Source organism: Zosterops lateralis, assembly GCF_965231275.1.
Source record: "Zosterops lateralis genome assembly, chromosome: 1".
In the NCBI taxonomy this organism is placed as follows: domain Eukaryota; kingdom Metazoa; phylum Chordata; class Aves; order Passeriformes; family Zosteropidae; genus Zosterops; species Zosterops lateralis.
The window spans coordinates 50,649,875-50,677,449 of NC_139762.1; the positions used below are offsets into that span (position 1 = coordinate 50,649,875).

At 35.6% G+C, this 27,575-nt stretch overlaps 1 protein-coding gene across 10 annotated transcripts in view; it reads left to right on the plus strand.

Moving 5' to 3' along the window:
- CLASP2 (cytoplasmic linker associated protein 2) overlaps positions 1-27,575 on the plus strand; it is a 143,584-nt gene that overhangs the window by 104,277 nt on the left and 11,732 nt on the right. For 4 of the 10 annotated variants that reach the window (XM_083862093.1, XM_083862096.1, XM_083862099.1 and 1 more), the window contains 12 exons: positions 393-500; positions 4,166-4,228; positions 4,906-5,012; positions 8,195-8,439; positions 8,969-9,032; positions 14,170-14,333; positions 15,079-15,157; positions 19,930-20,073; positions 23,781-23,924; positions 24,284-24,390; positions 25,455-25,608; positions 26,342-26,570. In XM_083862093.1, coding sequence (XP_083718219.1) covers positions 393-500; positions 4,166-4,228; positions 4,906-5,012; positions 8,195-8,439; positions 8,969-9,032; positions 14,170-14,333; positions 15,079-15,157; positions 19,930-20,073; positions 23,781-23,924; positions 24,284-24,390; positions 25,455-25,608; positions 26,342-26,570 — 1,608 coding nt within the window. Of the gene's footprint in view, positions 1-392; positions 501-4,165; positions 4,229-4,905; positions 5,013-8,194; positions 8,440-8,968; positions 9,033-14,169; positions 14,334-15,078; positions 15,158-15,314; positions 15,366-19,929; positions 20,074-23,780; positions 23,925-24,283; positions 24,391-25,454; positions 25,609-26,341; positions 26,571-27,575 lie in introns of all 10 variants that reach the window. The other 6 variants (XM_083862097.1, XM_083862098.1, XM_083862094.1 and 3 more) reach the window with 5 other exon arrangements.

Genomic DNA, 27,575 nt, shown 5'->3' on the forward strand with positions numbered 1-27,575 from the left:
TTTTTTATTTAGAAAGTTGTGGTGTTTTCCATTGGTGGTATTGTTGATTAACTTGATCTTGAGCACAAATTCTGAATCATTACTCAATGTTGCTTGTTTTTCTCCATCCTTTCCAAAGGGTCTTTCAACCATTCGGTAACTAACTAGTGAATTTCCATTTTAAGCTGTGCAAAGAAATAATGTCATTGAACTGGCTACACTTAGACTAATCCAGCACAAACAAGAAAGTTTGTAAAAAAGGTTATGACTTAAAATACGACATATTCATCAATGTCTTTTCTTAGAAATGCATCTTTGATCTTACTGCAAAACAGAATTGCATTAAAACCACTACTTTTCTTATGTCTTCTCCCTTCTGTGCCGCTGTTTGTCTGCACCCTGAATCATACTAGCGCGAGGCAGCCGCATTCCTCGGCCTAGTGTGAGTCAGGGCTGCAGCAGGGAGGCCAGCCGTGAAAGTAGCAGGGACACGAGCCCTGTCCGCTCTTTCCCGCCCCTCGGTAAGTACCCGGAGCCCTTGTCGTGCATGGCTGTCCCTGCCCTTCGTTACCTGCGCCTAACGAGTCCATGCTCCTCCATTTAGCTTGTAGCTGGCCACCGTGTTCTCCCTTCCTCTGGCTCTCCCCCACTTACCCCATGGAGAACTGACCAATGTGTGAATGGGCTGCACACAGGGAAAACACAGGCTTTGCTAGGCTTAGTCTGAAGTACCGAGTCTAGAAAGGTGTGATGCGCAGTGTCTGGATGCCGTTTTGGAAAGGCACTCCTAATTTTGGATATTTTTTTGAAATTGTGTTTCTCTTTTCATTGCAGCACTCATTACTTGGGTATTTGAGTGTGGGGTCAGCTGTTGCTCAAAATTTTTACCTAGTCAATGAATTATTTTAGTGTGTAAGGAGAAAATACATTTAATTATGTCCCCTTAGCTGTATGGTCAGCAGCTTACTGTCTGATACAAATTGCAAGGTTTTGCAAGGTTATCAGTCTGTTTCTGAGATGTCAGTTAAAATTACCTTACCATGTTGGTTAAGGATTAGGGAAGGTTTTCATCTCCATGTCAAGGTTACTACAAAGTTGATAATAAATTTTGCTTCAAGTGCTTTTACATACTAAGTTTGTGGATTGGTTTGTTTTGGGTTTTTTTGCTTGTTTGGTAATACCAAACTCTCTGTGCAACTGAATCTGGAACAGATTTCTTTTTGGTGTTACCTTTGTCTGAAATAGTCTTCATTGTGTATCCTTCTTATTTGGTTTGTTCAGTGTAGCTTACAGTTAAGGACTTCTAATACTAGCTGTTAAACATAGTCTGAAAATAGTAAATCTCTGGGTTCTATCTCAAATTGAGGCACCCAACTGTGCTCCTAATTAGCACTGGACATATGCTGTGGTCTGTTAGGGCTTCCTGCCAGCCATGATTTTATTTGGAGAGTACAGATTAATTGAATGAAAGCTGTTCCAGTAACTAATGCTAGTTTGCCCAGATGCTGTTTAACTGGGAAATGATGCTAAAAGTAGATGTTACGCAGGATCCATTAGAAAACCTGTATCTTTTTTTCTAAAACACAGCTGGAAGATTGTGTTGAGGTACACATGTACCTACTGTTCTTTTAAAACCAAGGATGTTTTGCAGAACTCCTGGTGCTTCATTTGCTGCCTTACAGCTCAATTTTGAGTCGCATGCATCCAAGATCAGATTTACATTTTGTAATCAGTCGAATGCTTACTATCTTAAGAAGTCTGTGTTAGACAATACCACGAGATCCCACCAGTGTTGCTGGGATAGATGCCACTGGAGGTTTTATTCTTATTTATGTAGTTCAGTTTTATAATTCAGATACCAAAACAAGTACCTACACTAGAGAAATAGGTGGATAGCACAGAGAATGCAAATGTATAGGAATCCGGCATTGGTTTAAAAAAAAAAAAAAGAAAGTAAATTATACTGGGAATAAATGAACATTCTTTAGTATTACTTTCTATTTGGATGATTTAAAATATCATTTAGTGTTTTGTTGGTACAAGTGAAAGATGAAATAAGGCAAATTCATCTCTGTGTAGCTAGAGGCAGTTTGACATGGGGATGAAGAGGGGAATGTAACTTGTATTGCTTTTCATTGTTAGCACAGGAATTTTTGCTTATGAACACAAAATAAAATGGGTTTTATCCCCCTTTAGGGTATAAAATGACCTAAATGCTACATAATTGCTTCACTGTATACGTTGGTATGAAGTGCTTATGTAATCTCACATATCAGTATAATGTTATAAACTGGGAAATAAGAGCAATTAAGAAGAAAGTGATTTGTAATTTATATAGAAGGGTCTACTTTTGTTAAATATAGTCAATTTTAGATATCAGACCCGTGTAATGTCCGTATTTTAGCTAAGAAATCATCTTATTGTGAGTCCATTTAAAGTCTTATTTTGATTCATCCTTTTAAAAAATCCAACAGCAAAAGTAAATACTTTACAATTTCTGCAATTTGAGGGGTACAAAGAATATTCTTGAAAATATGTTTTGGAATGAGATATGTTTCACTCAATATATAGTGCTCTTTTTCACTCTCTTAAAAACTTGTCCAGCATATTTCAAATGTATGTAGGGGCAAGAGTAATTTCAAGTTTCTTCCCTAAAGTTTGAATTTTTAGTTTTCAGTTGGACCTTTAATTTTCGGGGCTCGTTGGTGGAAAGTAGGAGGAAGGTTTCTCCCATTAATGCTTGTATTTAGAGAGCTGTCAGCTGTGGTGTCTGTGTTGTGACATCCTCAGTCCTGTCTCCTTTTCCATGCTGAGACACACTTTCTAAAGAACCAACTGTTCCATGAAGCATTAATTCCAAACTAAAATGCCCTAGCCAAACATCTTCGTGTAGGATTAGTTAGAAATAAAGTACATCACTGTACCTTATGGAAGGAGTAGAAAATCTGATGTGGGAAGACACAGTGTTTCCTCTGAGATCTTTACAGGACTTAGGGTCGTTGTGGAAGTGCACTCAGGTTAAAAAGTCCTTCCCAAAATGTCATTTGGTCGATGTCACCATTATGTGATTCAAAACAGACTCTTGAATAATCTTTGTTAATCAGAGAAAATTATTATTAATTTGATTTGGTTTCTGTTTATACTACTTTATATATCCAGAAGGAGTAAAATATTTGCATTTACAGTTATTTATTAAATCATAAGATTTTGTCTGGGGGTTTTACTACTGTGGGTGGATATTGGGGTTCAGGTTGAAATTGTTATTTATGTAGCGATAAAATAGTAACTTTACTGAACTGAAGAAAAAAGTTGAATAGTTTAAAAATACATTTAATTTTAAAAGTGCTTGTTTTAAGAAATAAAATACTGGCAATGGTGAGTCAACTTCTTCAGAATCGCTAAAAAACAGTTTTATACAAGTGCCATAAGGAGTGAGATACTCAGTTTTATTCAGAAATCCTTAAGGATCTTCAATTTTCAGTTTCCGTGACTTTAAAGAATTGTAATGAGCTGTAGTAACTAACTTGTGTTTCAATTTCACATTTTATTTATTTAAGTAAAATAGTAAATATGTGAATTATTAATTGCATTGGCTGGCTTATGTTAAACTTTCAATTGTAGTTGGATGATTTTAACTGTCATTTACATAGTGGTGAGCTTTTACTGAGGTTGAGTTGTCTGCAACATAGGCAAGAATTGAAGGGTGTACAGATTGTCAGCTGCCAACACAGTGGGTTTGTGCAGGAGGCATTTCGTTTATAATGTTTGATGTGTGAGCTCTGGCTCTAACTTGAGCACACAGATTTTTTTTTAAAGTCCACAAGGCAAGACCAGTGCACTGATAAGTTTTTAGGTTTTTCTGATGATTCTGTTTGTGTGTGAGTGTGTGCATGTGTGTCTGTGCACCTTTTCTTCTTTGAACTTAAACATACTTGCTTTCACCCTGCTCTTAATCTTGTAAATTAAAAAGAAATTATGCATGAAATGTCCAGTGTACATAAACCAATATAATCATATTTGGTATAATCAAAGAACTTCTCTGATGATTTTTGCTTCTGTTTAATACTCAGTTCCTTGTGCTTAAGCTGAATCTTTTTGATAAATATTCTCTTATTCATCTGAGCAGCTATTGCAGAACTTTGATTCTGTGGTCATAGATAGGGTTTATTTAATCCTGTTATTGCAGCTTCCAGACATCACTCCAGATCCACTGGTGCCCTCTACGCTCCTGATGCTTATGGGGCCACAGGTGAAGGATGAGTACCCTTTGCTGTCATCTGTGCAGTCATCCTGGATTTTTTTTTTCCCCACCCACTTGGTTATTCTCATAGTTCAGTTTTAGAAAGCATTGTTTATATTAATTTGAGTTGTGTGGTTTTAATAATCCAGATAGATGTGTTTATGTTGCTAGATTTTGTCTCCACCCTCATCCTCCAATGTTAATCCTTTTTTTCCTTAACACCATTTTTTTACTTGCAGAAGAACTTTTTTTAGTTTTCCATTTTTTTAGTATTTGTAGAGCATTCTTTATGCATGTAGTTTTCTAATCAACAGTCTCAATAGCCTTCCTGTTATATTTGCTTTCTTTCTAAATGAAAACAAAAACCCAAAATGAAGAAGACACTAATTTTTTAAAAAAGCAAAACTTCTTTCAGATAAAACCATTGCTTTGTAGGGGCTTTTCCACGTGGTGTTGGAACAGAACGTTTGTAGGTGACTGGCTTTTTACTTAGAATTCTTACTCTTGTCTGTACCATTAAAGACTTCAGAATGAAAATGGGAGGTTTTTTATCCACTACATAATTTATTAAAAATGTTAAGCAAACGTTTTTCTTCTACTTGGGTTTTTAGAAGTGAGTGTGATATTTACATCCCAACTTTCTATTCTGATTGAATTCTTTGTATTTATTTTTCTTTTTGTAACAGGTACTGGCTTTGGAATTAGTCAGTCAAGTAGATTGTCGTCATCAGTCAGTGCTATGCGAGTTCTGAACACAGGTTCTGACGTGGAAGAGGCAGTAGCAGATGCTTTGGTAAGAATCTCACACTTACCTTGTGTAGGTTACAGGCTCTTTAAGTGTTTGGTCCCTGTACATTAAGCATGCAGAAGAACCAGTCATTTGTTGTTTTATTAGCTTCTTGGGGGAAAAAAAAGAAATTGAGTTGCTGGAGCTGCATGTATTGGAATTTTCATTCCCTACACAAGTTTTAATTTTTAGAAGCATGTTTTTTTCATGGCAGACAGGGAACAGTCTTGGCCTGTTGTGTTGGAGTGGCCCAAGGAGGCTCTTGGGCAGGTAGAACTAACCACCAGTTTCTCACAACAGCCAATAAAACTTCAGGATAGCTTGAAGGCCTGTTAGAGCTGGGAATGATGACAGCTAAAGCTCTCTGATTACCAGAAGCCTGGTGCCATTTAAAGTTTTTCTGTCTGACAGCAGGTGAGATTAATGTTGAAGAGAGAAAATGATGGCTGGGCAGCCAAGCTCCACGCAGCCACTCTCTCTCTCTCTCACGGATGTCAGAGAGAGAATCAGGAGGGTAAAAGCCAGAAAAATTGTGGGTTGAGTTGACATCACCAAGCTGAAATTCTCAGTTAATTTAAAATACTGATGCTATGAATCAGATAAATTTTTATCAATTAATGTATGCTATTTGCATATCATTAAAAAATTGTAAGTACCTGTTTTCTAGTTACCATAATGCTTTAAAGAAATTATTTCACGGGTTTAAGAAAAAAGTTATTTTGGAAGTTAGTAAAAATCTACAAATTAGACTCTAAATTACAGTCAGATATAACTGAATAGAGAGAAATAAAACTTCAAAATCTGTAGACCTCTGTCATATTCTTAGTATGACTATTTCTTGAATTCTTGATTAGTACTTTTTTCTTGACATATTAGTTTAAAATTTCTGTGCCTTCACTGACGTAGAGATCAGAATATCTGAAATCTTGCCTAAGAGGTCATGGTGAAGTTGAGTGCATTTTCCCCTTTCTGTTATCACAAAGTTGCAAAAAATTTTCAGCATTGATGATGAATGCTGGTTTGTAAACTAGAAGTCAGTCTGGATTTTGGGATAGGGAACAACGCAAAAACAGTCCATGGTACATGGAAATTTTCTGGCTATAACTGGAAAGCCTGTGCTGTAGTCCTCTCCACACAGTTGCTTCATGAACAGTATCTTCAGTACTTTTAGCAGCCTCCTGGTTTTCTAATTTGCTGGGCAAATTATGTAGTAAGAATAGAATAGAGGAGAATAGAATAAGAATAGAAGTTGAGGAGAAAGTCATGTTTCCAATGACTGCTCTTGAGACTTGAAGGTGTCCTGCTTTGGTGAAGCAATAAAGCTTCAAAGAAACTGGTTTGCTTGCCTTACCTGGATCCAAAATATCATGATGCTGATAGAAATGTTAGAGGAAAATCAGTTTGTATATTTTAACTAGTCTGACATTACAAAGAAGGATCAAGAACTGCAACATTGTATTATTTCAATGCTCACATGCCTGGTTCCTCGCCATACTCTAAAAGGTATGGGTTGTCCTGTACGAATGGCTTTATTTAGATGGAAATCTGGTAATGAACACCCTTACTGTTTTAGCATAGACTGAAGTTTCATACTCATAATGGTATTTTTAACAGGCAGAATGTAGAGTCCTGACATATGTAATATAAATATTAAAATAATAAAAAAAAAAAATTCCAGATTGTGTTACTCTTGTTTACATTATGCAAAATACTTGACCAGTTTTAGTGGTGGTGAAGCCAAAGAGGTGTCAGTCTTCTGCCTAAGATCTGTTTTGAATATAGCTATATAAAATGCAGCAATAATGGAAATTTTTACGTATTTTTATGTCGTTTGCTTTAGTACCATCCTTGGCATTTCAGACTCATTTATTGAATGACACCTTATGGTGTCTCTTTTCCAAAACACTTAACATCTCTGTGATTTTTCCCTTCAGTTATTCTCTTTCACATGTATGTATGCTCGTTCTGTTGACAATAAGCCTGCTTGTTACCTCTTGTATTGATTAGTTTGTGATTAGTGTTTTGGTATCTCCTAAGTTATTCCATGGTTAGAAATGTGCAAATGGCAGTGGTAATTAAGGGGAAAAGGATCCCTTGTGCTACTGCTTCTTTGAGTATGTAACGAAACAGAGTTTCTAAATGCTAACTTCAGCTCCAAAGTTTGAATGGCAAGAGCTGTTCTGCAGAGATGTGTGTTTTTTTCATTTTAGGATAGCTTTTTTTTTTTTTTTTTCCCCTCTGACCTTTGGTATGTTTTGTTTTGTTGGAGTGTTTTTTGTTTTAGGGGATTTGAGATATTTGCATTATGTAATCAGGTTTTTTGTAGAACATTGATTGTAATTGTTGCAATGACAAAATTTAGATATTAAAGTTAAACAAATAGTTCAAATCAAGGTTTTGTACTTAAGTAACAATTGCATGTGTTAAGTTAATTGTGTTCATGCTCAAATATCACTGCATAAGACACAAAGATCTTGACAGAGAATTCTTTGTGACCAACCCACCCATGATATGTAATACTTTTGTGGAAATGGAAGCTACTTTTTGACAATGTATGATATGCTAATCAGACACAGAGAGCAAAGAACAAGATTTACAGTAAGACTATATGTTGTCCAGTGGCAGGGAGTTTATTACTCACAGTGCTGCGATGCCTTACCTTCCTGTTCTCAATTTCTGTTTCTTTTCAATAATTTACTGCTAACAGCTCTTAGGAGACATACGGACTAAGGTATAGAAACTATTTTTCTTATTCAATAGTTTAATATTTTGCTATTAACATGTTTGATACAAAATGAGTTAAAATGTCAAAATATGTGTAGACCTCTGATTCTTAAATTCTGTAACGTAGATAAAGCTATGAAGTGAAATAACTAACTTGCAACAGTCTTTTTTCACCTTATTATGCAATTTTATGGGCTCTTGAATGAAGGCCTAAAGTTAAATGTTTCATCAAATGTACTTCTTCTCTGTGTTTGCTTTGGGTTTATATTTGGAATACTATGTAAGCCATACTTCAGAATATTTCCATTAACTTGGTTTGACCTGCTGAGTGGTTGGAGTCATTTGTCACTGCAGGGAGTAGGGGTCACACTGGTTCTTTTAACTGCTGATCTTTCAACCCGCTATGGGTGTGCTGTATTATTCTTTGAGAATCAGTGCTGATCTGGGGTGTCTCTGTATGACAGAAGAAGCCCGTGCGAAGGAGATACGAGTCGTATGGGATGTACTCAGATGATGATGCCAACAGCGATGCATCAAGTGCCTGCTCGGAAAGGTCCTACAGCTCCAGGAATGGGAGCATTCCAACCTACATGAGGCAGACAGAAGACGTGGCTGAAGTCCTGAACCGCTGTGCCAGCACCAACTGGTCAGAGAGGAAAGAAGGCCTTCTAGGCCTGCAGAACTTGCTGAAGAACCAGAGAACTCTAAGGTAGGATAACATCTTGTTTCAATGTTGCTGGGAGGCAGGGTGTGTCTTTGAGAGTAAAGATGGGGGAAGGAGCAAGAAAGCTTTTCTCACTTCTGGCTACTAGTGTATTTTTATATACTAGTGGAAGTAGGGAATTAAAAATTGAGAGTTCTTGCAATACCGAAGGTTCATAAGATGCTTCCATCTATTATGAATGGAAGACCTTTTGGTTTTTTTTATTACTATAATTTGGGAGTATTTGTTCAGAACAAATTGTTTGCTACTCGCTACTACAACACCTTTTTCAGTATCCGCTCTGTTACAAAAGTATGGTATAATATATGGGACAGTTTAAAGAGACATTTATAGGTTTCATTTTAGATGAAAGCTATTACATTTTTGTCCATGTCTTGAACAGAACGGTTTCCTCTACTTAATTTAGTAGGTTATTTGATTCAATATTTACTCTTGATTTCACTGATTGCTATGCATTAGTGTTCTAGCAGAATTAGCAAAGGAGTTGACTAATGGACTGTTGTTGTTTTGACAGTCGTGTTGAATTGAAAAGATTGTGCGAGATCTTCACAAGAATGTTTGCTGATCCTCACAGTAAGGTATGTGTAGGTTTTTCTTATTTTCAGTAAATGTCTGAAAACATAAATTAAAAGAAAGGCAGTTATGGTAAATTACCCCAGTGATATTTGCATGTTTCATATGCAAAGTGGTTAAAATTTCACATGCAAAAGTAGTTAATGGTATCATATTTCAATTAATTTGGAGTTTTGAACAAGATAATGCTCCCCCTTTCTCTGCAGGAGCATGGAAATAAAGTGAAGGTTAATGCCATACAAAATGCATTAAAGTACTTCAGCAGTTTGTGCTCAAAATGTGTTTTTAAGAAGTTGTTGTTTACAGAGGCCACTTCAACACAAGTATAGATTTTCTCTCAATTAGAAAAAAAGGCTCTGCAGTAATTTAACTTAAAAATAAACTTGTCTGACCAAATCATACATAATGAGATGAACTATGCCAAATGTGTACTTATTTATTATTTTGTATTATCATAGCTTATGATGTCTTCCATGAATTTTGTAGATAGGACTGGCAGTTGAGACTGGTGAATAATTTTTACATCAGTTTTTTAATATTCCATAAGGAGACGATACTTGGGTGTAAAAGACTATGTGATGTTTTATTCAGTTTTACTTAGCTAAAGACTCAGTATGTATGATATAACAAGGAAAACAATGCTTCTGTTTTCTAAGACCATTAAAATCTTTTTAAGTGAGTTGCTTGGCATGATAGATTTTTTTACAGTTTTTGTGGAAGGTGGGTTACTAGTACAGCTTGATTAAATGTCACAATTTCTTGTAGCAGAAGGAAGGCAGGTAAGTAAGGAGCCTAATAAATGTAATAATGTAAAAAAAATTACATAACTTTATATTTTGTTTAATTATAAGCTTGTTTGGAAGAAGCGATATCTTTTATGCTAAGTATAACATGTCCCACTTTGTATCCATATTTTGGAATTGATAAAATTATGAAGATAAATTTGTAACGGGATATTATTTCAGAAGTATTGACGTTTCCCAGAAGACTCCTGAAAAACTGCTTTGATTATGCAATACATTTTGCATATTTTTAAGTCTTCCTTATTGCTGCTATGGAAAATTAAATTCAGAGTGATGAGAGGTCTTGACGGGTTAACTTAGTGTTTGTCTGTCCTCTTTATTTTTCCTGTTGGAAGAAGTGACTTAGTTGCTATCTCTGACACAATGTATTTTGGAAACAACTTGCATTGCAGACAGCAACGTGGTATTAAAGCTGATCACATACTGCAGAAATCCAGAAGAAAAGACTACTAAACCAAGCAGTTAAAAAGAAGAAAACATTACATAAAAAGAAAAGCCAAAGCAGATGAAAGAATATTAAATATTGAAATATTGCTGCAATATTTACTTTTTAAATGAAGTAATGACCAAATTGTTAATAGCAGCTTGGTTTACTTCTGCTTGTTGTGTGGTAATTAAAATTTTAGCATTATAATTAATATGTCAGAGCTACTGTGGAGATTTTTGTGTAACATGGGAGCTAGGAAAGGATAATGAAAATGTTCCAAACTTCAGTTGTATGTGTCAGAAGAGCATTTTACCTTTTAAATAAGCCCTTAGAAACATTGACTGTTCTAGTCGATTGTTCTGTTTACTGGCCTCTGTGATACGAAATAATGTAGCTTCAAGTTTGCAAATTTGCCCTTGTGTTCTAACCTGTGGTACAGCTTTATCAGTCACTGAAACCTTGCCTGCTTTTTGGTATTGCAAAACTATTAATAGTTATCAACAGGTTCTCAGGAGAACCCTTTAAGTATTAAGAGTTTGTAAGCTGTATTTTTTTTTTAAATCACACACATACGTCTACATAAATCTCATCTTAGACTCTACTCAAATGTCTGTAGGAATCATTCTGTCATCACTTTTGTGGGGTTTTATAAGGTTTACTTTAACATGATATATGGATGGGGGAGTTACATAGAATAACAGAGTAATAATATTTGGAGGAGAAAATGGGAGAATGACTTAAAGGACATGCCAAGTGCTTATTTTAAAAATACATTGGGTATCCCAATAAAATTACTTAAATTTGTCATAAAAGTTTTGAAGTACCTTTTTTGTTTTATTTTGGTTTATATTCCATACAGGAACTTTGTATTGATGGCCACTAATTTGTGTGTTTTTATCTTTTTCCCTTTTTTGTTGTTTTGTTTTGTTCTGTTCTGTTTTTGTTTCGTTTTGCATGCTGTCCCCTGTGTTGGAACTCTCTTTAGAGAGTAAGTTGGTTCAATATTTGTTGGAAGCCTAACCTTACTTGCATGAATGTGCAATTAACCCCCTTTTCTCTATTTTTCTTCCCCAAAGAGTTCATGCAGTGTCAAGCCTTTTGCAATCATAAAATGCTATAAACAATTAGTAAAATGTGTGGTAAAGTTTCGAGATGTGCTTTATCTACTAATTAACTGACATTGTTTGGTTTTTGCATTCCTGCTTTATATTGTGGTGGTTGGCACATCTGAAATAATTCACTTTAGGCATAGATCACTTACAATTATTTCCATATCTGTTTATTTCTTTCCACTGTCCAATTATTATGAACTTCTCAACTTTAGATGGTTAATGTCAGAATTTTAGTTTGCATCATAAAAATGGAAACCGCAATTTTTGCGGTATCCACGTACATTCTTCAACACATAGGTGTTTGAGTTCCATTTTCCATTCCAAATTCATCCTTTACCTTAAATGCTCTTTCAGCCTTCTTAAATTCTTCATACTGAGACAAAATACTATATTTAGTATTTTTTTAAATGCAACAAAATTACTCGACTTATTTTTCTCTAGACATTCTCTGTGGTAAATCTAAAATGAAACAAAGCTTGAAAACAAAGCTGAGTCCTCAGTTATTTGTATTTTCAACAGCTAAAATGTCAGCACAGGATCTTCAGAGTACTGAAGTACATTCACCGTGTAATAATTTCAGTTTAAGCCACTTTACATGTTCGAAGTGTCATAAATCCACATTACTCCATCAAGTGAGAGCTTGTAACCATTTTGTTTGGCCTGCCATGTTTTAATGGAAAAGCCATGTGTGTCAGTGTCTGCAAACTCAAAGAAACAGATGTAGGTTTAAATTCTGCTGAGCTGTGTAGTTCAATTTGAAGGATTTTGTGAGATACTGCCACACACACGCACACACACACACAGTGTAATCTTTATAGCACCAGAATTTGTTTGCTTGCCTGAGGATATTTTCTCCTTAGTTTAGAGATGTGAAAGCCAAAGACATCATATTACAATACAGAAAGTACATACTGGTTTGGTTTTGCCTCTGTCTTATAACTGTGGCTACTGCTTGTGAATCCACAAAACTATGTATTGTTTCAGTTTAGCCTGAGACAGAAGACGTCTCCAGTCATGCATGTAGAAGTCCCACTACTGACAGGGTAATTTTGAAACCTCAGAATATAGATCTGCACAGACAGCACAAAAGTTGACAGTTTTTTTCCCCAAATTTTTAACGTAATCTGTCCCAAAAGGGAAGTTAATTAAAGTAGCTATTCCTGATGGGCTTTACATTGAGGAGGGATTTGTATTGTTTTGTTTCTAACACAGATTTCCAGTATTTAAGGTATCTATTAACAATTTTTCCCACATCTCTAGTAGATCCTGAAAGAATCGTAAAATCCCTGGTTAAAAGGGAGCCTCAGGGATGATCTGGTCCAACCCTTCTTGATAAAATGAATCTGAATTTATTTTTTACTTCTAGTGTAAATTTGGAGGCACTTCTTTAGGAGATACTTGTATGGATTTTGTCTGTTTAATGGTGTGAATTTGCTTCCCTGACTTCATTATCAACATGAAAAGCAATCAAATTTCCTCAGTGAAGACAGTGTGCAGCAGCACATACCAGCTCCTCCTTCCTTGAATCAGTGCTGTGGAAGAAGTCTGCTTCCATGGCCTAGTGAGTGCAGCCGTGTGAGGTGTGATCACAATTTGGGGTTTTCCACTCTCACAGAAGCAGCAGAATTTGGCCTAAGGAATGTCAAGGCAGGTCAGCTGCAGGAGAGTGTGGAGTTCCAGCCCTTGCTCTGCACGAGCCACTTTAGCCTTGCACTCATGTCATAAATACTCAGGAGGCAATATCTGCCCAACACTCTTTGCACCACAGCAACACTTCTGTACCCAGCTCTGCTGGAGCTGGAGTGTGTTCTGCAAAGGAACTTTTTTCAGCCCAAACAGCCATTTTTCTTGTCAGAGAAACAGGAAACCTATGGGCCACACAACTATAGAGTGTATACATCCTGATTTCACTCTTAGGTCTGGAAAAAACTTTAAATGAGTGAGATATATTAAAAGAGCTCTTTAAACAAAGTTACCTATTTGTCACACCCTCTTTGACCCCTTCCCTCCAAAAAGCCCTTCTTCCTGGTGTGAGTCTGATAAAAAAATAACATGGTTTTGATTCTTTTGGTTTTGTTTTCTTTTTTCCTTAATCTAATGCAGTCTTTTCAACATTATTTGTTGAAAAGAAGACAATGGATATTGTGTTTTCAAAAAAACATAAGTATTTCTGTGTTTAAAACACCTGCCAATCTGAAATCGATTGTGGCTTTTTTCCCTACCATGGTGAGCAGTTTTGTGTTGGGATACCTGCAATAGTAGAAGAAGCTTGTTCTGTTCCACAAGTATTTTATGTAAAGGAATTGACCAGCTGTCATGATTTTGCAGTATTTAGTAATGCAGATATTTACAATTAATATTTTGCTGAAGAATTGTTGCAACTTTTTTGGTTTTAAAGAGAAAGTGTTTTTGTAGTCTTTGAGGAGTATGACAAATCAACTTAACGACAGGGTAATTGAAGGGTAAAAAAAAAGTTTTACTGGAAAAATTGAGGTTGCGCCAGCCATCACAGTAAGCATTCCTTTTCTTGACGAAACTGCATGGAATACCTAATTGTCAAACTTCTTCAGAAGTCAGCTAACATTTCCAATGTACTCTTATATTAAAATCCAATGAAAAAGCAAGGCAGAATTCTTTCTTTTCCTTTCTTTTTTCTTTTATTCCCGCTTGGCTGCAAAACACTGCCTTTCTCTGCCTCTGATTCCCTTACTGCTTTCTTCGTTTGTAAGTTCAGCATACGTCAGTGTTGTTTCCTCTTTTGCCCCATCCTACCCTCTTTGCATCTTCTTCTGCCTTTTAGGTGTTCAGTATGTTTTTGGAGACACTGGTCGACTTCATCCAGGTCCATAAAGAAGATCTTCAGGACTGGCTGTTTGTACTGCTGACACAGCTGTTGAAAAAAATGGGTGCTGATTTGCTTGGGTCTGTACAAGCAAAAGTTCAGAAGGCACTTGATGTCACAAGGTAATGAGCTCTTAAAATAGTAACAATAACATAGTTCTTAGCTATTTTCAAGGCTTTTGCTGCTTTGTTGTTGTTGTTGTGGTTGGTTGGTTGGTTGGTTGGTTGGTTTTTTGGGGGTTTTTTTGGTGCTGTTTGATTTCTGGAAGAATGCACAGCTCCTAGCAAATCTTGAAACTTTACTAAACCTTGTCACATTTTGGTTTCATAAAATGACTCATAATTGGAAGGGTTTAAGTCCTCAGTGCTGAACAATTAATATGATACTACTTACTTGATTCCAAAATGTGCATGTGAGCCATGTATGTTTGTTGTCTTGCCTTGTGTTCAGTGATGTAGAAATAGTGTTTGCTGTAAAAGTTTCACTGGAATATTCTGCATCAGCCATAACTTTTAAGGAGTTATGGTAATAGTGGATTTGCTTTCTGTCTTCCCTTCCTTCTCCCCAGTCTTCACTAATAGCCTGATTTCAAATCAGAATTCTAGCATATCATGATTATATCATTACCCATTACTTGCTTTATCTGTTCTAGCTATAATTGCTTCATAGCAGGAATTCCTTAAATCTCGTCCTTAACATGCTAGATAAATGTTTCTGAAAGGTCAGATATAGTGGCAACTGGTAGCAATTTCATCTTTACTAAGAAGGCTTATTTGGTGCCTCTCAACAGTTCTTACAAGAAAATTTAACATAGCTTATTATTTAAAAGTTTAACATAACTTATAACATTATTTTGTTTGTTTACAGGGAATCTTTTCCAAATGACCTCCAGTTCAGTATTTTAATGAGATTTACTGTTGACCAGACCCAAACACCTAGTCTGAAGGTAAGACTTTCTAGGCTTGCTTTGCAAGCAGAAATTGTCATCAATAGAAATTTGCTTGTCTTAATTCTTGAATTTGGATTGTTATTTTTGTTTTGTGTAAAAACAAAGAAAAAGAAAAGGTTTTCAATTAGTGGATTTTGTTTTTATAAACTTTCAGACAGTCAAGCCAGCACTGCAGGACCAGCTTCGCTCTTTTTGGAGCTCAAAGGTTTTTGTCTGAATTACTGTCTTTATTCTTAACCCTATTTGAAACTCTTACAGTGTTACCAATAATTTTTATTTGAATGCATTGTATGCTGCTACTAACCTTTGCGGGAAACTCCAAGCATGCAGATGCTCAGTTTTAAACATGACACTAGTATGAAAATGTTTGCTGCAAGAGAGATCTAATAAAAACACAGTGCAGTAAAAATGAGCAACAAAAATGTGGCTGCCTAACATCAAGCTGGTTATGCAAACTCACTCTATCAAGTCTTTTCTAATTTTATGTTTGTGATTTCCCATACTTTTTTCCCTAGTTCATATATATTTTTCCTGTGTTCAGCCTGATAGGCCTTGAGTTATTTTAAATTGCTCTAATATTAATGTGAATTTGAGTTACTATGTTAAAAATCAGGTCTTTCTGAGGTACACTCTACTTCTCTGAAAGCTGTGTGTAGCTTTATAATTACACACATTTTTACTTAAGAATCTGTAGTTCATGGACCTGCCAGCACATCTGAAAAGTAAAAATGTGTTCTGTAGTACATTTGCAGTTCCAAAGAGTGTTGATTTTAGAAGAAATGCATCAAATCCTAAGATTTATAAGTGATGAGAATGGGGAAATAACAAGCATATGATAACTGGCATCTTCTGCTCTATCCTGCACGAAATATTTTTACTCAGTTTGATACTGCACAAGAGTATGACTTTTCCAGAGTTATGTTGAACCTAAAGTCACATGAATATGCCTTTTTTGTCTACAATACAGTAAAACTTATATTTTTAAGCTTTTGAGGACAGTTGATACGTTGACCACTGTTGCTTCGTAGAGCTGTGTTAAAAAGGGACTGCTGTCATTTATTGAAGACAGCAAATGAGGTAGTAAAAATCAGTTTGTTGTTTAAATGAATCCTTGGAATAAATTGAGATTGGTTTTATTTTACTTGGTTTTCCTCCCCAGGAAGGTGAATTTGATGGTTCAGATAGTCGTTTTTCCATACAGTAGTGTGTAGCTGTTAAAAGTGTATCAAGCACATTTCAAAGCTGAGAGTGTAGATTTGGAATGAGACATGGACTCCTACTAGGCTGAGTTGGAACTAAGCTTAAGATTATTCCCTAAATAGCCTAGAGGGAATTCAGAAATACAAAACACTTGATGGGAAGACATACTGAAAATAATTTTGAGAGAATTCTGAAATCAAGATGCCGGTAAAAGTTATCTCCATAGAAGAGCACCTGTTAGTTTGAAGCAAAATCAAGAATATTCCAAATGAATTATTGGGACAGTAAATTTTGTAACTGTTGAGGAGAAGGTAAGATTTTTTTCCCAGAAGAAAGTGGAACCTGCCCCCTACTTCCTTTTTGTGTGGTGACTACAACTTCAGGATTCAGACAGTAAAGTTATTGCCCACAGATCAGAAGTATTTGTTTAATATCCACATTACTGAATATTTTGCCTAAATCCCGTCTTCGGTGCTCCCAGGTAGAATAATTGATAGAATCAGTTGAATAATTGATGTGATCAAAACCCCCAGAATAATTGATAATCCTAGATGATTACTCCAATTCTTGAAGTCTTGAGCTTTTGTTCTTTGATAAATGATTATCTCATTGCTTTTCTTCTAGGAATAGTGAGAAACAGCATTTGCTGTGACAGGCAAAAGTCAGAGAAGGGATTTTCAGCATGCCTAAAGATGGTCAGATAGAAGGAGGGAAGGTAGCTCAGAAATTTGAGCCGTGTAACAATTCCCTTCTACAAATGAGTTTTTCCTCTGGTTTTCACTTGATAGTAATAAACAATTGTGATCCTTTAGAGTGAACTGTCATTGTCATTCTTACACTTAGAAAAGCAGCTAAGTCTCAGACAATAAAACTTGAGCTTTTAGAGTGGCCACAGAGGTGGATTTGGATAGCTGGGCAGTAAGAAGACCAAGCATAGAGAAGATAGAATTCTACTGACCTAATCCGTGGAGGATGCAGCTTAGTGGACTGTGCTCTATATGCTATACTTCTGCAGCCATTTTATGCTTAGGTGTGGTGAATTCCTTGGAGTTTTGAGGTGCCAGATGTATGTGTATGTTTTGGTCAAATGTTTGGATGGGCTTAGGAGTCAAATGTTCTATATGGGATATAATCTCTTTAGCTTATTTTTGCAGGTGCAAAACGTACAATTTCCAAAGAATGAATATTGTCCTGACATACACTTCCAATCATCACTTCATTTTTCTTGGGTTTCATATCAGCTTGGCATCAGTGAGGAGTTAATTTAAGCATTGTGACCAAAGTTCAAGTTTCTGAATCCTTCTTTACTTTGAAAATGCAGATTTGTTGACAAAGGTTTTTGCCACAGTTGGTCAGAAGATTTATTTTTTTTAACCTAAGTCAATATTAAAATTTCTGAATTTAAAAACCCCTGAGTAACACAGATTGGCAACTATGAGAGAACCCTCCAAAATTTATCTTTAGTGTCTATTTTAGTCATTTGGTTATATAATGGCACAGGCAATTACTCCTAAGTATTCAGTAACTTAGAGACAGATGCCTGGGATGTGGCAGTCTGAAAGTGACAGTATTGAACAACTTCATAGAGAGTGGTTTCAACTTAACAGCAAATATTCATTGTAAGAATTCTGGAGATGCTTTCATTGCATTCCAAAAATTTTTCTCTCAAAAAGATTAAATGGATTGTTGAAGACTGAAATAGATCATTGAAGATGTTAGCCTTTTTATTTCTGAATTTCAGCTCTGTATGTAGTTACTGGAAATATTAGCAAAGACACTTCTAAAGTAGATTTGCGGCTCTTACGGAGTTTTACTTCACCCTGGGGTTTTTGATCTGTAATAATACTGGCTCATTGTATCTGACCAGAAAGGTGTAGCCCTTCCAGAATTTCTTATCTCAAAAGCAATTAGTAAAAAAAAGCTTTTTTTCAAAATAGCTGTCAAGTTTAGCTTTAGGAATCTGTCTCACTGCAAAAAGCTCTGTTAGTAAGAACTCCCTCCATTCATCTTCTATTCAGTGCTGTTCTGTCTGAGAGCCTCCATCTTTGCAGAAGTCTGTGCAAGTTCGTCAGGAAGCAGTTTAAACACTAAATAATCCTGCTCTCTCAGATACAGTACTTCAGAGTCTCTTCACTGGGAGAAATGCCTCTGGGTATTCTAAGTGTTACACTCCTTATCAGCAACATTTTCAAGTCTTACATTAGGTTTATTTAAATCTTCAACAGTCAAATGTAGTGGTGTTACAATGATTTCCCTACCTAATCTAGAAATGTAAGCTATTGCTTAGAGTTTGTAAAGTCATGTGGCCTAAAGTTTTCTTGCTGCAGAGATGTTCATGGCTTGTTTTTTTCCTTGAAAAATAGCTAGCAAATAGTATGCATTTGTGGATATTGATCTATATAAGGTGAAAGCCTTCAGTTACTTCTTGGTATAACTTCAGAGAAGTTGAGCTTTAACAGCTGCTTTGAAAATGAAGTATTCATTATTAATCCTCATATGTGTGCCAGTGTTTCTTGAGTTTTTAATAGCTTGCAAGTTTCATGAACAAGAGAAATTTCTAAATAGCTTTGCTCAGAACAGTTGTACTACAAACCATAAACAACCAGAAATACACCCAGAATTCTTTTTCTCTCTGGTTATGATGGACATAGGTCTCTCCCTCCTGGTAGGTATTTTTGGTTCACTATAATTACTAGTGAAAATAAAAGCAGCTAAATCTGATAGATGGTCTAAACAAATGTCCACAACTTTCATTGACAGATTGGGTGACAAATTTCTGAGGCAGTAGGAGCTGAGGAAGTAAATACTTTAGACGTATGCAGGCGTAATAGCCCTTTGCCCAAAACTGTGCAGTGGTGCAGTATTGGAGAAACCAGAGAGAGGCTGCAGTCTGGGATGTACAAAACAGGGATTCTGCATGAGGAGTAAGCAAGTTTGTAAGAGAATGATCAGATAAATGAGAGAGTACAAGCGGTTTTCTGTCCTCCTGGGAAATCCACATCTCTATCACGTAAATATATTCAAACAAAGTGTGCATGTGACCCATCTTAAGTCTTTCCTAGAAATTCAATTCCATATATTTTTAGTATTTAATGGGAAGCCTCTGGCTTATTTCTGCAGACTGTGACTGCTTAACCTGATGTTTTATGAAAAAGCACTGAGTGCTAATTAGTTGGTAGGAGCTAGTAAGATGTGATCATTGGTTCATCAGATGATGTTCATTTTTCATTTTAGTACTTGAAAAACTTCCTTAATAATTCTGAATGAATCTTTTCTTCTTTTTTTTTTTAATTATAAGCTTCTGCATATGCAATGATTTGTCTTTACTTGCTAGCAGTGAAATGTAAGCTTTCTATGAGTATTTGAATTTCTGTGGAATAACTTCCTTCTTTAAATGCTAAATCCATTTGGAAACTGTTTTATTGCAAAAAATTATATATTGCTGAAAACATGTAGTTTAATTGGAAAAAAAAAATCTTTATTTTAGGAAATGAACACTACTCTGTGAGCTCAGTTGTTCTTGCAGCACACCATTTTTATTGTCTACCTGACTCTGTTTCTCTTTGCAGGTCAAAGTTGCAATTCTAAAATACATAGAAACTCTTGCGCAGCAGATGGATCCAGGAGATTTTGTAAATTCAAGTGAAACTAGGCTAGCAGTGTCTCGAATCATCACCTGGACCACAGAACCTAAAAGCTCAGATGTTAGGAAGGTATGTTTGTTTATGTGTCCTTAGAATTGTAAAATATTCCAGTTAATTAAGAATATTTAAGTAGAAATTTTAAATTAATGTCTTGAAACTCGCCATTACAGTTGTGTTTTTATATACATTAATATGTTGAGATTCTGTTCTTAATTTATCATTCTTCATTGCAAGTACTATCTAGTACTAAAATCTCTTTAGTGGCCATTTTTTGTAGAGTTTCAATATTACTTCAGAGACTACCCCCTGTGATACGAAATAGCACATTTGTGACAGGAGTGAGTAGGCAAATTTGATAGCAATCTCAGTCTAATCTCTGTTGGATTTTCCAGAGTCCTTTTTTTTTAACAACAGATAGGTAGATAGCTGTTGAGCCTTGCACAAAGAAAGTTTGTGCTTTGATATGGTAGTATCATAGGCTTATTCTTGTAATGCTGCACTTCCAGTGCAAACCTCCCTTTTCCACATAATGATGCGAAGTGAAAATTAACATTTGTGAGCTACAAAGATATAGGAGGGATACTAAGTAACTGTAAGTAACGTACTAGTGCATTCTTCGGAAAAGGTTTCTAAACAGTACTTCAATTTGTAGAAGGCAAGAAATCTTTTAAATGTATTTGCAGTTTTGTTGGTCTGATGGTTACAGGTCGTACTATGTAGCTGCCATTTCCAGCATGTTAACACTACAAAAATGTATCTTTTATGATTCCTCAGTGCAAGTGTCTGTGACAAAAAAAACTAACTCATCTCTGTCTTTTTCTATCTGTTTCTGCAGTTTGAAAAGCTGCAGCAATTTATTTGTTGAGATTTGTTTTGCTACTTTCAATTAAGTTTGCATTTTGGCAGCTTCATCTTTTCTGGAAAGGGCAACTTCCTTTGTTTAGGAGGGATGTAGGAGAGTATAGTAGGAGCTGTCTTACAAAATGTAATGTGAAGAAAACAAAAATAACTTGCAAGACTTCTTGGTATCTAGAATGTTTGTAATACATAATAAAAAAACACCAGAAAGTTTTTATATATTGGAGGTAATGTTTTAGTCATTGGCTTCCTGCATAACTTAATGAGTTTGAGAAAATAGTAATAGATTACACCCAATGGACTTTGCTTGCCTGGGTATCATGTTCTAGTAACATATAAAAGATCATAAAACAGGAGGGGAATTGGAGCAGCACTATCTTCTAAATCAGTGAAGTTTTAGTACTAAGACACGTGGCAAGCCGTCTTATCTGATGGTTCATAACTCTAATAAGCATTTTTATGTCAATAAGTAACTGAATCATGGAAAGAATTGCCAGTGAGTTTAATCATCTGGAACACCTTAATTATGCAAGTTTTTGAATTTTATTTTTTCTTTCCATAATACAGCTCTTTGAGGCAACTAACTGCAAAAATTCTTTAACTCTTGAGAATAAAATTTTGCCAATAAGAAGTCAAAAGAGTTATTCTGATATTCTAAAATGCTTAATTCTCTTAACAGTCTTCTCAACCTGCTATCACAGGCTCTTTAATTGTATTTAGTTTAACGAGTTTTATAGCACTTAGTGTGATTTCTTTAAATTAAAAGTTTTTTCTAAGTAATTTCTGTGTAATCCGTGGGCTTGTTTTTTTTTTTTTTTTTCCTTAGCAAAAACAGTTCCAGTGCTAAGTATTATGAAAAACCCTAATTTATTAGTCTGAAATTGGGCATTCTTAGTGTAGTTCAGTGACATGAGACTTCTTTCTGGAAGGTAAAATTGTGTTTCAGAACTTGTATTTCATCTGAGATTAGAATGCTTCTGAAAGGAGTTTGAATCTTTTCTTAGAAATCTTCTAAGAAGAGAGCAAAACCAAAGAAATAATTCTAATCCTTATTTCACTCTTCTAAAGATTATCTCTATGTAACTGAATTTTAATCTCAGAAGAGAACTTATGCTGGTTAGAATAAAAACCTCCAAATACTCTAAAATGCAGGGTTACTTTGGCAAAGAAGAACAAGAGAAAATGGATAATTGCAATGAAAACCACCTGCAAGTCAGTATCAATTTTCATACTTCAGGCAGAGCTTCATTTTGGGCAGACTTGATGGTATTGGTTTGTATCCTGATAAAATCCTGGACTGCCTATTGTGTTCTCTTAATAGCAGCTTAAATAGACACAGTATTTAGGAATGAGACTGGCTAACCAGACAGAAAAATGAATGCAGTGATTCCCAAAACCTCTGCCCAGCTGCTGGATTTGTCATGGTTTTGCTTTGTGTCAATTTTGATAAAAAGGCTGACCATTAAAAAGGACAAGGACAACAGAAACATTAGACAGATTGCAGAGGACATTCAGGGTGATCACTTGGAGTGAAGGCTATCAAAGGGAGAAGGAAATTAAAGTTAGAGAAAACAACCAGTCATGAGTATGCAAACACAATTTGTGGTGATCTGACATTCTAGGATTTTTGTTGTTAAACGTAATACTGTGTGCAGGTATGTGTGGTTATACCTTGACTTTCCACTTTTAATTAAAAAAGGCTACAGTTCATTGCTCTGGAAGCAAAAGGAGGGAAATAAATGTCTAAAAGAATTTTCTAAACTACCTGCTTGGATTGTGTTGGTGGTTAAGCAAGCTGCCTATCATTCTGTCTAGCATGAGGCACTGGTTCTCTCCAGTGCTTGGCAGACCTTGATGGTGAGCTGTATAAACTACATATAGTTAGTTAATCTCACAACCACAGTCTTTTGCTGCAAAGAAGTAATTCTGGAGAACTTCTCCAGTTCTTCTTTGCACTTGTTGGTTTAATTACTCTGTTGTCAGATTTGTTACACTATCTGTTGAATCTTCCTCAAACTGTACAAACATTACTGAAGTCATTCAATCAGTGGTTCCTGTATTAAAGGGAATCAAACTATTGTGTAATTTACTGTGTTGCTTTGTCAGTAGAGGTAGCTCATTTTTTTTATTGAGGTAAAAAAAATCCCCCAACATATGTAAAACATGCTTTAGGAAAAAGGTGATGGTAAATATGAACTGATTAAATTGAGAGTATGGGAGGTGACATCTAGTACAAATTACTCCACAGTTTTCATCTTCAGAATATGTAGTCAGCTAAATTTCATTGCCCATTATATTGGCCTAACTTCTAGAAAGGTTAAAAGAAGCAGAGGCAAGGTTAACTAGCTTGGCTGTAGGGTAAGTTACAAGGAGTATCAGGTGCTGTGATCACTACTGTCCCATTCCAGATTAGGGTATCTTGTTTGGTTGGGTTTAATTTCTACAGTGCTAACTGGTCCTTTTCAAGCCAGTGAGTTAGCATCTGTAATTACCACTTGCAGAACTCAGTAGAAAGGATCACATGCTTGCTTCTGCCTGGTGTTTTTCATTTTGCTCTCTAAAATTTTTCAGCTTCCCAAACTCTTAAAGCCATTTTGCAAATTCTTCCGGTTTTTTTTGTTGTTGTTGTTTTGGTTTTTTTTTCTGAGTTAGTGCTGTGGGGCTAGGGGGGTTGAAAAGCACATTTCTGAAAGACTACTTGTTACAAAGATAATTGTGTGCCTGAATTTACCAAAATCAGAACTTCTGGCTTACCAGCAAATATGAACTGTTTTTGTTCACATCTGTTAATGTCTTTATTCAAGCTTGATCAAGACTTAAGTTGCATTTTGTGATTACCACTCATTACAGCATCTTTTGCTGATAAAATTACTTTGAAACTCTAATTAATGTCTTCAGTTTGTGTTTTCTTTTTGTAGGCTGCCCAGTCAGTGCTGATTTCCCTTTTTGAACTCAACACTCCAGAGTTTACAATGCTATTGGGTGCTTTACCAAAAACATTTCAGGATGGAGCCACAAAGCTTCTCCATAATCATCTCCGGAATACAGGCAACAGTGGTCAGGTATCCACACTTCTATTATTGTTCTTTCTGAAGTCACCACATAGAAACCTATCTTAGTAGCCCTTCATGGAATGCCTTACTTTTTCCTCTAGAGTTACAGTTTCTAAGTCTGTGTTGTTTCCAAGTGACTTAATGGGTTTGAATATGCTTCCCAAAAGTAATTTATCTTGTACTAATTCAATTTCAAAGTTCTAATTTCGAAGTTACACAGGATTGGACTTACTGGTAATGGGTTGGACAGTCCAGGAATTTACTTGAAGGTCTTTAAATGTTTCTGGGCACCAGAAAATAAATATAATAAGTTAAAAGGGAAGCCTTTAGTCCTACTAGAATATCTTTTCTCACCTCTCCTCCTCCAGGGATCAATGGGAAGTCCTTTAACAAGACCTACTCCACGCTCTCCAGCAAGCTGGTCAAGTCCTCTCACTTCCCCAACCAATACATCACAGAATACTTTGTCACCAAGGTAATGCAGGCTGGTGGTGTTACATTTCCACATCTAAGGGCTTACAACACATTGACCAAAAATGTAACTCCAACAATGAAAGAATGGGCAAAATTTTGCAGAAAATGGCAGATGCCCAGAAATAATCCCCCTTCCTCCAGAGAATGACAGTGAACTGCTCAGCCTCCCTGAAGGGTATGACATGCTGGCCTGAGGTGGGAAAGGGCTGTTCATCTTGGAATGCAAATGGATTAGCAAGAGAATGAGCCAAAGTGTGCTTCTCTAACAAGTGTTAGAATATGTCATCTGATGTCATGGTTTAACCTCAGCTGACAACTAAGCATCACACAGCCACTCAATATCCCTATGGTAGGATAAGGGGGACAATCAGAATATAACAGAGAGAAAACTTAGATAAAGACAATTAATTAGGTAAAGCACAAGCTGCATGTGCAAGTAAGACAGACAAGGAATTCATTACTTCCAGTGGGAGCATCACCCCTATCTTAACAACCCTGTTTCCAGCACAAATCCAAAGCATAGCCCCATACCAGCTACTATGAGAAAAGTAAAGTCTATTCCAGCTAAAACCAACATCATTGGGTCAAGATTAGGGAGACTAAAGAAGTAATAGGTTACAAATGTTTTTTATAGTAATGATGTTGTCAGCGAAGTAGACTTTATAATTTAGCTTTTAGCAGTCAAGTTGTTGTTGAGTTTTATCAGCACTCCTTACTTTAGGATTTTTTTTAGAATTTGAGGATGGTATAAAAATTTCAGTTGTTTCACATTCAGCAGAGTAAAATAGAGCAAAAGAAATCTGGTTCTTCAGGCAGGTGCTGGTACCTAATGTAGCTTTTCTCTTAGCTACTTCCAGTGTCAGTGGTAATATACTTACTGAGGCATACCTTAACACAGTTTTGTATTGTGAAGAGACAACTTTCTTAATGTATTTCAAGAAAAGTAATAACTGTAGTAATATTTCCTGAGTCTCTGTAGTTACCTGCTAATGTGACTTAAAAATACACAAAAGAATCACAAAATAAATCTGTCTTAATTCCTCTGTCCTTCTCCATGGCCCACAGTGCATTTGACTATGACACTGAAAACATGAATTCTGAAGATATTTACAGCTCTCTTCGTGGAGTCACTGAAGCCATTCAGAATTTCAGTTTTCGTAGTCAGGAAGATATGAATGAGCCTGTAAAACGAGATGCTAAAAAGGATGATGGCGATACAGTGAGTATTTAAACTCATGCCATGTTGGTATCAGCAAACACAGCCAGTGTCTGATTGATTACAGATGGGAGAGCATCTGTTTCAGGAAGTTTATATTCTTCTTAAGTTGGAAATTTCTCCTGAATTACTTTGGAGCTTTAGAAAAATAATGTTCCTGGTCTTGAACCACATTTTGAAAATATAAATGCTGATTTTAAGTGGCACTCTGTTTAACATGTTAACAGTTTAAAAACCAGTGATCTTTCAAAACAGCCGGAGTAAAGCTTTTGAAAAGTTTCCACCCTAATATATGGTTTTCTGCTTGTTTAGTTTTATTTTATTGTGTACAAAACCTGTGGGCTGTTGAGTGCTACATGCAATATTTAAGAATTCTGTTTCTATGGAACTTTGGGTTTAAGATTTGTTGAACTTGCCACATATGAATATGTCTAAACATGTTTTTAATTATTTTGCATCAGACTTGTAAAATAAAATACAACTGTTTCTGGTTTGGTTTTTTGGGTTTTTTTTGACATTGTACACTTTCCCTTTTTTGTTTCTATTTTTGTTTGTTTTTTTTTTTAAGGAAAGCAAAGTTTAGGAAACTAAGACTTCTTGTTTGAAGGCTACTTGGAAAATTCTAAGCATTTTGAAATTTGTTAAGTTTTTGCTACATAAATGAATTAGTGCTGTAATTAATTGAAAGGTGTAGGAGTGTATTTCACGTACTCCTGTGATACTTCCTCTCCTGCAGATTTGCAGTGCTTCTGGCATAGTGGACATGCGAGCGGGAGGTGGTGTGGGCGATTCAGGTCGGACAGCTCTGGATAACAAAACGTCATTACTCAACACCATGCCTCCCCACTCCTCGCCACGCTCACGGGATTACAACCCTTACAATTATTCTGATGGCATCAGCCCATTTAATAAATCTGCTTTGAAAGAAGCCATGTTTGATGATGATGCAGAGCAGTTTCCTGATGGTAAGATTCAGATTACATTCTCTGCTAGAAGAAAAATTATGAGATTTTCTACCTTGGAGTTCAGTTTCTAAGTTATTATTAGGAATGTATGTATCACTTCTTTGAGAGGTTTTTAAAAATGCTATATTTTGAATTAGTTTATTTTTCAGTTATTGCTTTCGAGTTACATTCTTGAATTACTTGGTATTTTTAGAGACTAAGGGTGAAAATTAAAGAAATGCTGAACTGTGTTGTATACTTCTGGTAGCACATGCTGTATCAGTATTGCCAGTTTAAATTCACTTATCAGATTGTTTTATAATTGAAATTCAGAGCGGGAGGGTGGAGAAAGGATTTACAACAAGGAAGTAAAACTGGATCAAACCAGTTGGGGAATTGGGTAAAAGATTAAGTATTTTGTTAGTAATATGTTTGTATTTGAAACATGACATTGGCATTTTCTATTGACTAAACATTCTTTTTAAATGAAACAAAACAAACCAGTTTTTTAGCCAGAAGGTGGTTCATCTAGCCTATGTAAATCTAGGAATATGGGTTGCTGTTTTGTAGGCTTCCAGATCTTCTTTGGGATATTTCTCCTTATATCTCTGGGTAATTTTTTATATCTGTATGTTAAGAAGGTTCCAAAGTACCACTACTATCATTATTTTAATAAATAAATTATAAATTGTTTGATAAATAGTCAGTGGTTCTCATAATCTGGTATTCACTGTTGTTCAGCTATAGATTAAGTTTTTAAGTAAACACTTTATTTATAGCAAGGGACAAACAAATCATCTCCTTTCTACCTGTTTTTGCCTTTGTCATTCTGCAAAAGATGTGCTACAGAAACTGTTGAAATTACTGAATTATTTTTTGACATGGTGTTTTATTCACCTGTTCTATAAGTTGGATTTAAGTTTGCATTAAATCAAAACCAAATCCAAGTATGGTGCATTTTTCTTTGGTTTTTTTGACATTTCATTAAGAAGCATATAGTGTAGTGAAATATTTTGAAAAAGATGG